Raw genomic sequence first — 15,982 nt, forward strand, 5'->3', positions numbered from 1 at the left:
TCAATAATATGTGTTTATATCAGTACATTACACAAGGCATTATTTAAATAAAATTCAGACGTAATTATTGATATAGTTTGTAAATGAAATATTATTCAATCAATATAAAATCTAATATATACATGGAAAATGATTATCATGATACACTCGCGAACATTTTTATGACCAATTAGTTGTATCGCATTTCAATAGAAATTTTGATACAAGACGTTTGAAGGCCAACGTTCCAATTAAAATCCAATTGAGGAAATACACAAATTGGCTCTATATTTGAAAGACTCGTTTGAAGTGTTACTGAATTTCAATAATTTTCATTGTTCTTTTTATATGTTATTTCTTCTTACATAGATGTATTTTTCTAGTCACAACTGTGCACACATAAAAACAGTGGCGCTATAACCTCTTGTCTCAAGTTTTTGTGTCTATTTCTTCAACATTTGATTTTGCTAATAAGCAGCCTTCCCAGGTCTACAGTTTAAATCTAAGGATGATTTTTTTTACCGTACGAGCGAAGGTTAAATGTCCACATACACAGAAAGTTCATTGCAATGGCAGTTAACAGTTAGTAGGTTGAACTAATCTTCAGAGCTGCATGTACCAATTATCGTGTAGGGCACACTAGTGTGTGTTCAGTTGTGTATTACCCATAAACACGTGGAGTTAGTTGTTTTACAGTATACGAAGTAAGTAGTAGTTTTCTTTGTCGTTTGCGACGTTATGAAGTTAGGTCAAAAAGTTTGCGGGGTAGAGCTCATTGTGGCGACCGCCGTATCATTTTGTAAGGAAACCCACAAAGGAAAACCATTGCAACTATTCAGGTTCAGGTTAAAATGCATAGAAATATAGATATTATAAACAATATTCGTTATAATTGTGTAATTAATGAATATAATTTAGAAAATGTAACCGAATTTCAAATACATTATTGTCTAAAGAAATGCGTGTTTAGGATTAATTAGGATTTTTCTGTTTTTTGGTACTTTTGATCTCTTTACGCCATTAATGTAAATTAATTAATTAATTACACGTAAGTGTTATGTTATCGCCGTCAGAACCTATTATCGAGACGCCCCGTGTTCTATTTTGTGTCTTAATTTCTTAAAAGTTAATAAAATAAGTTAATTTCTAATCTACTCGTAGCAATTAATTGCAATATTTGCCGTTCCGAACGTGACACGATTTATCTAGTTAAAAACTATAAAGTTAAGATTTACTTTTTCCTGTTTTATTTAAATGAGCTTATTGTGTGTGCATGGATATATCATTGCAAATTTAAAAGTAGAAATAAGAGGGTAGATACAAAATTATTTCAAAGGTTTTTGATGATATTGACTAATGACTTACGTTGTATCTCCATCTTCCATCCATCTTCTCGAATAGAATGCTTCAGGTTCCGCTGAACAGATCTGCATGAGATTATTCGTCCCGAATCTTCGACTGTCGGTATTATACTCAAGATACTTGTCACGTTGCCGTCAGGTGATATCTAGAAAATAACTCCTATTACGATATGGGTTTACAGACTTTTGTGTTTGAAACTTTGAATACACTTTGTTTACTTAAAAAAAAAAATTTATGTCAGGAAATGTAATGATCGAGTCAATTGACTGTTGATTTGGATGATTTTATTGTTGAGATTCCTTACATTACTTTTAAGAATCAATTTCTAATTGGATTCGATTCGATTTGTTTTTATTTAATTATGTAATAGTGTGAATAATTACTCGCCATCTTAACTTTGGACGGTGCGTTCAGGGAACGTAAGACAGTTTCGATCGAGTATTCTGTGGAGTGTTGCGGTGATGAGACGTTGGACTGAAGTGGGTCTATTATATTGTGATTAGAAGTGAGATCGGTGCCATGAACCTGGTGTTTGTTTTGTTTAAACTAAAGTGTAAATTTTAGAGTTAAAAGTAATCAATCTAAATGAAATATTGTACGATAATTATTCGTGTCTTTTGTTCTCAGACTTTACCCACATAACGCCCACTATATCATGACGATGTCAGTATCGATGGAGTGACGATATTTCTCCGATATATATATTTTTAGGCCTTCGGGCTGGAGGGTCAGTGGCGAGACTGATCAAGGATCCTTCCTTTGGGTTGGAGGAATAATACACGATCTCTCCTCAACTCGTGACTTATAAAAAACATATAAGTACGCAAGCTAAACTGACTAATCGCAGTAATCTCTTATGTATGCAACCACAAGAGAAACAAGTTGCAATGTTGCATGTGTTTTCTGATAGATTTTGCATATATTTTATTAGATTTTGATATACGATATCTTTGTCATGGCGTGGACTGAACACAATAAACAAATCAAACCTAATCCTTGTTTCCCCTCTACTAGCTTCAGAACCAAAACAGAATATTCATTGAAAACATTTCAAACACAATGTCTGACAATTCGTGATTTTAGCTTCCACATCGAAAAATCGCTAGAATAAATAAAATCCTTGGAGGTTTTATTAAACATGCGATTGATGCTCTGAGTGTACACAGGCGATCAATCTTGTGTGTCCAGTTTCTTTGAGATTAAGATTAAATACACGTTATTCCAGGGTAAGCTATTAAAGAAAATTTATCATGTTGGATTCGAAAACTGCGATAGTCTTAGTGGATAGAGAACCGGCGTGGCGCGTGGTCCAACAGTGCCTAACTCGTGCTAAACTACCTTTTTTCTTATGTTGAAAACACTAATACATTATAATAATAATAATAATTTCTGTATTTAAGCACACCTTAACCTAACCTATTAAGTCCATATGGTGTTATGGTATATGTTATGTTGGTATTATTGTGTTAGTTACAATATTGTTCTAAATATATATGCTTCCAGTTAGATTTAAGGTACATTAATTATTAAATTACTCCCGCACATATTACAGTTAGATAGTACCTAGGTAACACTGAAAATGTTTAAAAAAATAAAATAAAAAAAAACGGATTAATTTAGAAAGTTGCCAATACTATTATAGTTTTTCGATCTCTCTAACACATCGTCGTATTCGATGGAACCATTAAGAAAAGCCATTCTTCCTTCTTCTTCTTCTTCGCGCCTAGCTTCTCACCTATGGCATTTTCGTACGCTTTCACCGCATCTTCGGGGCTCTCTTTAGTTCTTGGGAATAAATGAAAGTCGCAGGGCCCCAGGTTAGGACTGTATGGCGGATGAAGGTGTTTCTGTTCGTCTATTAAAGTATGGGGAATCCAATATGGTACAAAGCTTCCTGACGCCTAAATGTTCGTGTAATATTTTTTGAACTTGACTCATACCAATGCCTAGGCTTGCCCATATCTGCTGACATGTCACTCTCTAATCTTCCTCTTTCATGCGTCGCACAGCACTGATGCTATCTTCAGTAGTCGCTGTTAAAGGACGCCCCTCAGGCGAATCATCATTGAGATTACTACGTCTACGCTTAACTCGTTAAACCAATTGTAAATAGTGGCACGAGATGGATGGTGGCTTCATTAAGAAATGCTAATCGCAGCATATCATAGCATTACTGTTGAGTAAGCCCACAACGAAAGTCATAATAAATCATTGGCCGAAAATGTTAATTAAAGGTTTGAAAGGTCGACTGTATATAATTAAACGTATAAATAATTTTTGATTATTAACTTGATATAATATTGTAAAGTACTTTTATCGGCGAATCGGTTAATTAATTATCTCCATTATAATAAATAATAATATTAATTTGGGTTTTTATCTTTTTCCAAATATCCACACATATCGTGCTTTTATTATATGCAAATGTTAAATAATCTGTTGTGGTCTTATAACCAATGGAAACAAGCATGTCTTGGTCTCTTGTGATAGGTTACTTAGTTAAATTCATGATGAAAACTTTTCAAGTCGCTAATGAATTATTATAGAATAATAATTTCCATATAAGAATGTTGTTTTATATATAAATACTATACGGACACGTAACATGTTAATAGAAACTATTTTAAAATGTACAACATACAAAACAGCCACACATTAATCTTAGCAAAAATTATTATATATTTTTTATGAATCAAAATCTTTAATACCTTTTCCCGAATTGTATGCAGTCTAGTGGCACCCTTCCACCATGATATTGTAGGGTGGGGACGAGCGCCCACTGCTTGACATATTATTTCCACTGCTCTCCCCGCTACCAGCGGTCTTGCACCTCCAATTATACGTACCCATCGAGGATATACTGCAAGAAAATAATTAATTAATTATAGCATAAGCCTTATGGTTTTTCACGCCGTCCGCATCTATTATAACGTAACATGGTTATATTTTGTGTGACTTAAAATAAATAATGATTACATTGAAAATAAATTAAATAAAAACAAAACATTAAATGTGCTATGTAATCCGTTATAATGCATATTTAATTATATTGAAGATAGACTTACGATTCATATCAATACTGATGCTTTCCGACAGCGGTGATATAGAAGGGTCTGTGACAGCCTGTTCATAAAAAAACTTGATTTGGTTGGAACAACGTAATAAATGTGATAGCAAATGTTACTTGTAGGCAAACGTTGAGAACTACTAAGATACTAAGCTCAGCTTATTATAGTTCGACAGTAATCTTCTCAAGTCTCAAGAATTATATAAGTTATAACTGCTACGCCAGTTTTCTTTCCGCAAACAATTCTGATTTTACAAATAGAATTTCAAAACATGCTACTAATATATACGTGACAAACGTACAGAACGTTTCGTGATTATTTGTTTTTTTGGATAGGCAAGTAGGTGATGAGCCTTATGTGCCTGACTCAGGACTTCAAGGCATGCCGATTCCTCACGATGTTCGTCACCATACGAACGAGTGTTAAATACGCATATCGACAGAAAGTCCATTGGTCCAGGGATGAGAGTCGCATGGTGACCTATGCCAACACTGTTCATATATATATATATATATATATATACGTATGTATATTGAAGAGATAATAGTTAGTATTGTCTTTTGTTAACATAGCTTTTACATATTAAGAAAACACTTTTTAAACGGATTGAAGCTATGTATTATTATTAAAAACTTATAATTACATACATTAATTTTTTTTCCGACGACGTTTCGCGTGCTTTTCCGCGTCACCGTGACCACGCACGCTACATAGCTTCAGTCCGTTTTTACTTGTGACCCTTAATTAATTTGACATTTATTTACCTCACTGAGTAGTTGTTGTTTTCAGTTCAACGGAACTTAAAAAAAATGTCTGTCCCTACGATACTAGAAAGGGCAAACACTTGACCTTGTCGCCGCTTGGGGTGTCTTATAGGGTCGCTTTAAGCTCATAAAAATGACGCGTACAACTATTTTAACATGGGAAAAACGACGTATACAAAACTGCATAAGGCTTATAATTCTTTGTGCGTTTTGTTAAAATGGATGCGAGTGCACATTTTTAGAAATTAATTGAGGAACCCTTTTTGTAGAAAAAATAATATCAGTTTGTGGCATTTCATACATATCGAATTTCCGTACGATTTTGTAGTATTTCTTTTATATAGAACAGAAGGCACACGTGCAGGATGTTATGTGATACCGCCGCCCATGGACACTCTCAATGCCAGAGGGTTCCCGAGTGCGTTGACGGCCTTTTAAGAATTGGTACGCTCTTTTCTTTAAGGACCCTAAGTCAAATTGGTTCGGAAATTCTTCAGTGGGTAGCTGGTTCCACATGGCGGTGGTGCGCGACAAAAACTGCCTTGCAAAACGCTCAGTTGTGGAACGGCGGTTTTATTCGAACAATTAATTTGTCGAAATCTGTCTTTTACTATACCAATTTCTAGTGAAAACTTTTTTAGTTAGCCTAGTTTGATAAACGATTTTTTATTATCTATTAAGCCTACTTATATAATTATTATAACTTGTCTTTCTTTTGTCCTACATTTGTGATGGACACATGTAGGTAGGTGTAAAAAATGTATTAATTCCTATGGATAATTAAATCCTTATCTATGGATAAGCTGTATAAAATCCGGCAATTAGTCGCTTGTACAACTTTCAACCCTGCTATAGTACATTGGAATCATGCGCGTGCATCACATTCATACGATGAAGGAAAACATCGTATGGCATACCTAAGACACGAAAATTCAACCGCTTTGGTCAGGCATAGGAGGCTCATCTATTTACGTATTAAAAATTATCACCAAAAATAATATACAGTGGTCAAGTTTACGAACTGACTTACCTGGCAAGTGAGAGTTACAGGATACAAATCTCTTTGCAGTGTGAAAGAGACGGATGCCCTCGACTCAGAGTTGGCTAAGAGTGCGTGTGACTGCCACCACGATACTCTAGCTGCAGGACGACCTATGAAAAGATATCGAGAACTGTAATTTACAGATAACTGATACTTCATGTTGCTTACGTAATGTTATGTTATTGGTTAACAGAAAAAGGAAATAAGTACATCATGGTTGTTATGGATTATTTTACGAAGTGGCCCGAAGTATTCCCTATTCCCAATCAAGAGGCAGTTACAGTAGCTGAGATACTTGTAAATGACGTATTCTCTAGATTTGGAGTACCCTTGGAAATGCACAGTGATCAGGGAAGAAATTTTGAGTCTCTACTATTTCAAGAATTATGCCGATTAATGGGAATTCATAAGACGCGGACTACTCCATATCACCCACAGTCAGATGGAATGGTGGAACGCTTCAATCAAACCTTGGAAAGGCACTTGGCAAAACTGGTGGACAACCATCAAAAAGACTGGGACAAGTATATTCCATTATTTCTAATGTCATACCGGTCTGCGGTTCATGAAACCACAAATGTTACTCCTGCTTTAGCCATGTTTGGGAGACAACTTAGATTACCAGCGGATATTGTAACTGGGCGACCACCTGACACACCGGAGAGTGTTACAGAATATGCTGCGGATCTGCGTAATAAACTGGACGAAATCCATGAACACGTACGTGCATCACAAAGTAAAATAAGTGAGACTACGAAGATTAGGTATGACAGAAAGACGAATCACATAGAATTTAAAGAAGGCTCGCAAGTATGGCTCCATAACCCAACAAAACGAAAAGGCAAATCACCAAAGCTTCAAGCTGACTGGGACGGTCCATACACGACAGTCACGAAGATAAATGACGTTACCTATCGCATAAAGAAAATGGGTGGTTTAAGGAGCAAACCGAAAGTCGTTCACATAAATCGATTGGCCCCCTATAAAGGATGTAATGATGCTCGGGACGAGCATGTCTAAGGAGGGGGTAGTGTTACGAAGACGGGTCGACTGCATGTTTCTACATTTTTCCACTAGTTAGAGAACTTTTCAGCAGGCTGTAATATGATTTCTGACCGTTTCAGGAGAGGGTCAATCACATATTAGAAAATTGTAATTTTCATAATGTTAGCCTAGTTTTCAGGAAGCTGAAACCTTTTTTCAGTCTGTTTCAGAACATGTGTAGTCGAGTGGTGCAGTTTTCAGGAGACCCGTTTTCAGGCGTTTTCAGGCCTAGTTATACCCCTTTGATGAAGGAATATTCTAGACCGAACTTTCTAGGTGTGAGACAAGGACGAAATGATACGAGAGAGAGAGAGAGAGAGAAGATCAGAACTTTCTCGAAACTACATTGAGCACTCTAGAACGCCGTACGACAAGGACGGAGCAACGTGCGAAAGAGACAAAGAGTGCGAACGTTCTAGAATTGTGCAATCGCTACTCAGTAGCAAGCCCGCCTAGAAAGTTCTCGAATATTGTTTAGAATTATTCCCAGGGATATATAAGCGAGCCGAAACGCGACTAGTTACTAGACTTTAGTTTTGAATGCGATAACAAGAGAGAAACACCGAAGCGATAAAGTGCGAATAAAGTGAATATAAGTGATAAAGTACTGTGTGAAGTGTGCATAAGTGAAGTAATTAGTGACTGTGTTTTTATGTGTTATAAGTGCATCTCTGCGATTAAATTGTGCCATAAATTCCTCATTGATTTTTCAAGAAATAAACCCTTGAATAACTCTACGGCATTTTCTATCCGATCCCCTAGCTCGTAACAATATGTATAAACAGACATGTAAAAGCTCTGCCAAAGGTTAATTCACTCACAATTAATATATATAAGTAGTAGCTAATTACGAGGCAGAAGAAAAATTATGAAAAAAGAAGATTTTTTTAATGAATTTAGAGACTGAGCTCGTCTGATATCAGTTGGTAAGGAATTCCATAGTAGGATACTTTTTGCACAGTGAAGGAGGAGTGATAGAAATCAGTTTTATGAATAAGAGTTTCAAGAATTAGATTTACAAAGAAACGCAAAACTGTTTTAGAATTTATTTACATAATATTAAATTTTAATTTTTCCGACGTTTCGCTTCTCTATCATATGCAATGAAATATTGACTTAACCAGTAATTTCTCAGTTTTTAGAGATGAGGTATTTTAGTGCATTATGAACGTGCACTTTTAATAACACGCAAATGGAATTTAATGGATAAGAGTTGATGTTGAGTACAGGTTTTTGTAGGTTAACCAAGTGCAGCTAAAAACGATGAACCCGTTATTCATAGTTTCTTATATTTTACTAGTGGAGATGACGTTGTATTACTGACGACTTAAACATATAATAAAAATGTTTAATCGTAAATATAAACCTCACAAAAAAATATCACGCAATATTTATGTATACATATATATTAATAGACGGACCATATCACTGACAGACGTTGTTGACGTAGTATGTCTTAAATACAGAAAATAAAAATTTAATGAAAAAATGACCTAATTCTAAACAAACCATTGTCAAATCCACTCGGATACACACAGATATCATCAAAATCGGTTCATCTGTTAAGGAGGATATTAAATACAAATATATACTGAACGTTAAACTCAAAAGCTGGCCACAACCACAACACAGGGAATCCTACTGTGGGGGCCAGTGCACTATACTTTGCCTAAATATCCTGTATATTGTGATACACAATAAAGTTTTTCTTTCTTTCAAATTCCTGAGAAAGGTTAATTTATTATAGTTTTATACAAATTGACTGATAGAAATATTGTGAAAGAGGTCTCAACGAATCACACATACACAAGTTCGGGCCGAAGCTAGAAAAAAGTATATAACTTCCTTTACACCGTTTTAACACTAAATAAGCACTGATCCGTCACTGAAAGTGACAAAAGAGAACATCAAAACTGTTCAATAATTCTGACTTTTTCAAATATGGGCGTCCATCTCAATATACTTACCACCAATAGCCACGCAAGTAAGATTGACTCTGGTCCCTTCATCGAAAGGCCCCATTGCCCGACCACGCAACTCTTCTCCATCTTGGTCCAGTATCACTAGCCGTTCCGGAGGTACTGGTAAACAAAATGATATCAAACATTTAAAGTAAAACTACAGGTACAGTACAGCAGTAATATTGCGAAAGCATTTTCAAGAGATTATTAGATTTTGTCAAAAAGGAGTTTGCAGCGTGAAAGTCCAATTTATTACAATGACAATTAAAATTAAAAAATCTTTGCCTCGACTGACATATAGAAAATATATAATTTACATGGGAAGGCAGCACCATACTTATGTAGGTATTCCATAGGCAAATTGTTTTTTTATCTGATATACCTTTTAAGAACTGGTGCACTCATGTTTGAAGGACCCTAAGTCGAATTGGTTCGGAAATATTCAGTAAGCAGCTAGTTTTACGTAGTGGTGGTGCGAGGCAAAAACTGCCTTACAAACGAAGGTTCTACTTACTCAATACAGTGAGATAGAGCCTTGTGTTCTTGGTTGGTGACTTTATGAAGTCAACTCTACATCTATACTGTCCGCTGTCTTCAGGCCTGGTGAAAAAAAGTGTTAAATAAAATAACCAATACTTTAAATGTAATTTAAATCCACTTTAAAACGCTTCACTAAGCCGTCGTTCCAATAATTCCATAGAACGTAAACACACACCACACTCCTACAGGCAACAAGCCCATGATTTATTTATCATCATCATTGTTCTCATCAGCTCTCATATTGAAAATAAGAACCTTATGTAATGTGAATGCACAACCTAAGACCAGCACGGCTACCAGCTGTCCTTCATAAAGGTAATATTAGTTTTTACTTAATATATTTTAAGATTGTTGAGCAGTGTTGGCCAAGTGGCTTCAGCGTGCGACTCTCATTCCTGAGGTAGGTTGGTTGTCTTAGGTTCGATCCCCGGCTGTGCACCAATGGATTTTATTTCTATGTCCGCATTTAACATTAGCTCGAACGGTGAAAGAAAACATCGTGAGGAAACCGGCTTGAGCCAAGAAGTCGACGGCGTGCGTCAGACTGATCTGACAGAAGGCTGATCACCTACTTGCCTATTATTAGTTTAACAAATGATCATGAAACAGATACAGATATCTGGGGCCAAGACCTAAAAAGGTTGTAGCGCCATTGATTATTATTATTTTAAGATTGTAATACGTTCTTCTTCGAATTTGTACCTATAGTTTAATCCTTTTGGTTTTTACTTTTAAATTTAAAACAATAATAAATGCTTAATATACAAATTACAATAATTCATAAAAAATCGTAATGTTTTTTTGGTAATCATGATGTGGGGACAACTGTCGACGTGTGAAAATTACGAGTCGCGAGTCAGTGGTCTCCGGGCCCCGTTGCGCTTAGACGAGTGTTAATCAATTAATATCAGTCACGTAATTACTCGTTTAATTTAATCCTGGCCCATAAGCCATGGCCTGGCCATAACCTAACCTAACCTAACCTAACTCTAACGACCAGTTTCTATCTTCACCCTACCAGTAGTCGCTTGCCTAAGTTTAGTAGCGCATTATAAATTTTATTTTTGTATAAAAACAGTTGCTACGAGTCGTAACAACCATTGGTATTTGGGAAAGACTAATTGACACTACAGAGAAAATTGTCTTCTTCAATTTACTTCTCATCTGGCATGTATCTATGTACTATATAATAAGAAAAAAATTCTAAAATGACACGACAATTTTCTGACAGTTCAATTTTAAATAGAACTAGTTAAATCGCTCCCAGTTCTCTTGCAGCTGACATTAATCCGCATTTTTCCCTTTTTCGCGAAAGCTTAGTTATATCTAGATCAAATGCAGGTTCGTATATGACAGGTTCAGGACAGGTTCTCAAATTTGCGGGACTAAGAAGTGTCGGTTTCCGTGTTATGTTTTCCTTTTGCTCACGAAAGCGGTGGCGTTATAATGGACTAAGCTCGGCTCTAACGTTTACGATTTGTATAGAATTTAGTTTGGAAAATATAGAATGTCCAGATCTTTCTAAACTTCCGCTTAGAATCTTATTTTATTTTATTATAAAACTGTCTACTGCAATAAGATTTACATTTCTGAAAATTTAGAAGACATTTTCAGCAAGAATGGTCTACTTTTCCTCCTAAAGGGAGGATCCTCGTGCAGTCTAACCACTGGGTGGACCAAAAATAAAGTAGCTAGCTACTCGATATATCCTTAGGGGCAAAATTTTGTTAAAGGGGATGACGTCATAAACATATAGGCACATAGCCTTTTCAGGACATCATCACACACTATTGTAGTAATCTTGTGATTGACGAGAGTTTTTGTAAGAAGGCTATTTTGGTAAAATCCGTCTCAATTTAGAAGTTGTTTCATGATAATTTGACAAAGGCAAGTAGGTAATCAGCGTCTTGTGTTTGACATACGCCGGTTTTCCTTCACCGTTCAAGCGAATGAAAGTTGTACACTGAAGTTACTAGACCAACACTGCTCTAACCATATATATATATATATATATATATATATATATATATATATATATATATAGTACAGTACTTATCCAATATCATAATGTTAAAACACGAAATATAATAAAATAAATAAAAGTACATAAAATACATTGTGTATCGGTACTGTGAACTCACTCTGGGAACATATAAAGTGTTTCGATAGAATTGATTGATTTTCGTTTTCATTCGTAAAGACGAGGCACTAGTCTAGCTCTAGCACTTCTGCTAAGCACTTTAATAAGTGCCTATATTAATATATATATATTCCTACTTTCAGCTTTTTATACTAGTAAAAAATAGACTAACCCTATTAACTCAATAAAATATTCTAATATCATTGTTGGTGGGTATTTTTCAAAAGAAATAATATAATAATTACCTTATCTTAGTAATTACAAGTGATGCTGGTGTAGTGCTGGTTCGGAAGGAGGCTCTGGAACCGAGAGTAGCTGGATCCGACCAGTGCATATCCACGCCAAATCTTGTGTCGAAACTGTAGACACTAATTCTTCATTAAGTTGATCATTATAAAAACTAGTGGCACAATTAAAGTCACATTAACGAAAAATCTGAACATATGATTACTAAATATAATTTATACAATATAGGTACAAGCGAGCTGCATTTATAGATTTTGTAAGTTAAATAATAATTTTACTATAAATAAAATTATTTATCTAATAAATTTTATTTTTGTAACTTAGAATATAACTGATACTTGGCACAATGACAAGCGCATGAAACTTGCAAATGATTGGACATTTGACTTGCGACATGACATATGACAACTAAATAAACTGGCGCCAACTTCCTTGAAATTAAAAAGAAATGTGTCAAAAGGTATTAACTAAATATAAAATTCAATAAATGTTAACTTAACATTTTTTCCTCCCGAATCAAACATGGCCTTTTAAATTTATTTTATAGTTTTGGTGCTTCTGGTATAAAGCTACTAAAATAAAAAGATAATTAAAACATGCGTATAACGGCCATATATCAGGCTTCAGCGCATTTATTTCCATTACGATATAACATTGTCACCACAGCTATAGACGGAATCCTATTAAGGTAGATAATAATTACAAGGAAGGAAGTATCCGAAATGTCACCTCCATGTCTTTAAAGGTTATTTTTCCGAGATAATTACATGGAGCGTGATTTGGCACTTCAATTTATACCCGTGTATGTCTCTTCGTACTTATTCATTAACGCAGACCACAGAATAGTTCATTATAGCACCGCAAGTGTGTTTTAATTATCATGTATCGTTTGCATAGATAATCCTACATATTTAACTTACTTCTTCTAAAAGCTTAATATTAAGATAAAGTATCCCAGTAGTATTTGGCTCGAATAATCGTATTTTTATAGTAATAAATGTAACGAAAGTTAAAGCCCAAAAATCGATGTGTCCAAATACTTCATACTTAAAGAATAAATTAATCTTCATATCATAAAACACTTTTAGTTCTTCAATTATAATATTGTTAAGCGCATTCCATTAACCGTGCATTAAGCTCAAGTGTCAATCCGTATCTTGACATGTCGAGCACATCCCGAGTTTACTTGAGACGTAATTTATACTGATCACAATTTAATAACAACAATAAAAGTTTTTAAAGGGCAATTTTGACATTTATATACCTTATATATATATACGCATTTAATATAGAAGTACATATTTGTTTAATTCAGATATAAAGCTATATTACACACTGTAAAGACGCAAGCGTTTGCGGAAAACAGTATAGGCCGTAACAATGTAATATATCAGAAATTATCTAAGGCTCCTTATAAAGATTAGGATGTAGTCCCTGGCAAAAGAGCAACTAATCAACCCCTTCCCGACAGAAAAGGCTCGTAAGAGGCCCCGACACATACTAACGGATCCGGATGATCCAATTATCGTAGCTAGCAACAAATTAAGTACCGCCCGCGCGGTCAAAAATAATAATAGCCAAAACCAGAATAGGGGAAGGCGAGGGGCGAGGACCTTTACTGAGTACTTCGCTCACTCCAGTGAGCTTCCACCCTGCCCTTCAGGCGATTGACGGCCTCAGCCGAGCCAATTCAGGCCGAGCTACGTGCGCCACAACAGCCCGAGCTGAGCTGTAAAGGGGCCTTTAAGGCCAACAGCAAAATATTTAAAAAGTTGGACAATAATTACATGCGTTGAATGAGCTTTTTAATAATTATTAAATGTATAATTGAAACATTTAATTATTTAAAATGAATATTTAATATTAATCAAACATCAAATAATATATTATTACTTCGGCGCGGCATTAATACTTAATAGATCTGGACCAGACGCGCTGACCAGATAACGCGTCAGCTTAAACTAGTTTCGGCACGATCTAAACACTTATGACAACTACGATCTCCGTGATCTGTGGATTATAAGTATCCACAGAACACTATTATGAATAGTATTCGCGTCGACCAGCGAGCTTCTAAGTGAGACAGACAATATTTGACACGTGAAAATAGCTAATGCTGGCACAAAACATTAATACTCTTATTTTAAAAATTTAAATATCATACTTGTCGTTTAAATAGTGTTCGCAATAACAGAGATACTAATTAACTGTTATTATTTGTAGTTAATATTATAATACTTACGTATACACAGATGTGTTGTGTCCCTGCTTGTACCAAACGACCAATTCGAGGCTGTCATGGGCAATTGACGGAGTGACGTCACAGGGAAACTCCGCCGCCCGCCCTACAGCAGCGTGGATAAATTCTATGGACGCTGTAAAATGATGAACTGTTTAAACTTGGGTAACCTTTAAGACCTCACAGCAAGGCGATTTTGTATGGGGTGACGCTTGGGCTATCAGGTTCGAATTCAGGTCGGAGCGCTGATTATAGTAAAAAGTAATAATTTGCTCTTCACCTCTGGTGGAGAACCTATATCAGAGAACCGTAAGCGTTATGACGCGATTTTGTTTTAAAATGTATGTTTGTTTGAATCTAGTCTCACTGATATGTATAGAATGTGTCAATAAATTATCCAAAAATTAGCTACCAAGACTTTTATAGCATTAAAAAATTCGCATTCTCCATACTTTTGTATCGGTTCGCACTTGTGACGAGAACATTATTTATAATGCGTAAAGCTCCAACGGCTCTTTACAAAGATCTGTCAGTAGAAACTCTGCTGTTCTCTATAATAAAACTTACAATGAAGCGAAGAATTCATTGGCAGTTCTTTCAAGGGCACAGAAACAGAACAGGCTGTGTCCAAATGTTAAAAATTAAAAAAAAACGGAAATAATACGGTCTAAAACAATAATTTGTAGATAACTTCTTAAAGATGCGAAAAGTGATTTATGCTGCTGATGGGTGGACCTTGGCTTTTGGTCTGATTCGGCCAATAATGAATTGTGAATTGCAACTTTACATCAAGATAATTCGTTTAAGTTTTTTAGGTCAATACAACTAAAACTATACAAACCTAAAACGGATGTTTAAGTACAACCTTTTAAATAAATAAATTAGCGTTATTCCTTTGAGTTTTAAACAATTTTAAAAAATGGGTTATAAGAGCACTATACTAAAACCACAACTCGTGAACTCAGTGAATTTTTCTTTATGCGCAATTAGTCCGGAGAGAACTGTGGCAGATATGCCAACTAATATAGTAATAATAATAAAGTATATTTGCTCCTACACATATTGGGTTTCAATGCTGCTGATATTGACCATCTTTGTGAACCCATATTAGGACTATAAAAGTACTACAACCTTTTTAGATCTGGGCGTCAGACTTCTGTATCTGTTTCATGCTCATTTGTTAATCTATTTGGAAAGTAGGTGATCAGCCTTCCGTGCCTGACGAATGCCGTCGACTTTTTAGGTCGACTAAGGCAAGCCGGTTTCCTCACGATGTTTTCGTTCACCGTTCGAGCCAATGTTAATTATGCACATAGAAAGAAAGTCCATTGGTGCACAGCCGGGGGGATCGAACCTACGACCTCAGGAATGAGAGTCGCACGCTGAAGCCACTAGGCCAACACTGCTCTGCGGAAACATATAGAGATCTTTAAAAATAATAGTAGCTTCCATAATTATAGTACTCTTAATAAAGACAAAATTGCACCAACCACAAGGCTGAATAAAACAAGTCTTTTCAAGGCAATTGTATACGTTTTTCAACAAAATCCCTAGTGAGATGATACAAGTGTTGTCAATAAATAAATTCAAATTGTAC

The 15,982-nt window shown here is 35.3% G+C and overlaps 1 protein-coding gene across 1 annotated transcript in view; it reads right to left on the reverse strand.

Moving 5' to 3' along the window:
- The window catches only part of LOC123719041 (protein turtle homolog A-like), a 51,815-nt gene that overhangs the window by 30,286 nt on the left and 5,547 nt on the right, over positions 1–15,982 (reverse strand). Inside the window, exons 3-10 of the mRNA XM_045676133.1 lie at positions 14,389–14,521; positions 12,146–12,259; positions 9,735–9,820; positions 9,227–9,340; positions 6,204–6,325; positions 4,407–4,464; positions 4,050–4,201; positions 1,334–1,486 (exon numbers count right to left, since the gene is read on the reverse strand). Of these exons, the coding sequence (XP_045532089.1) occupies positions 1,334–1,486; positions 4,050–4,201; positions 4,407–4,464; positions 6,204–6,325; positions 9,227–9,340; positions 9,735–9,820; positions 12,146–12,259; positions 14,389–14,521 (932 nt within the window). The remainder of the gene's footprint in view (positions 1–1,333; positions 1,487–4,049; positions 4,202–4,406; positions 4,465–6,203; positions 6,326–9,226; positions 9,341–9,734; positions 9,821–12,145; positions 12,260–14,388; positions 14,522–15,982) is intronic.

This window comes from Pieris brassicae (assembly GCF_905147105.1).
Source record: "Pieris brassicae chromosome W unlocalized genomic scaffold, ilPieBrab1.1 SUPER_W_unloc_1, whole genome shotgun sequence".
In the NCBI taxonomy this organism is placed as follows: Eukaryota; Metazoa; Arthropoda; class Insecta; order Lepidoptera; family Pieridae; genus Pieris; species Pieris brassicae.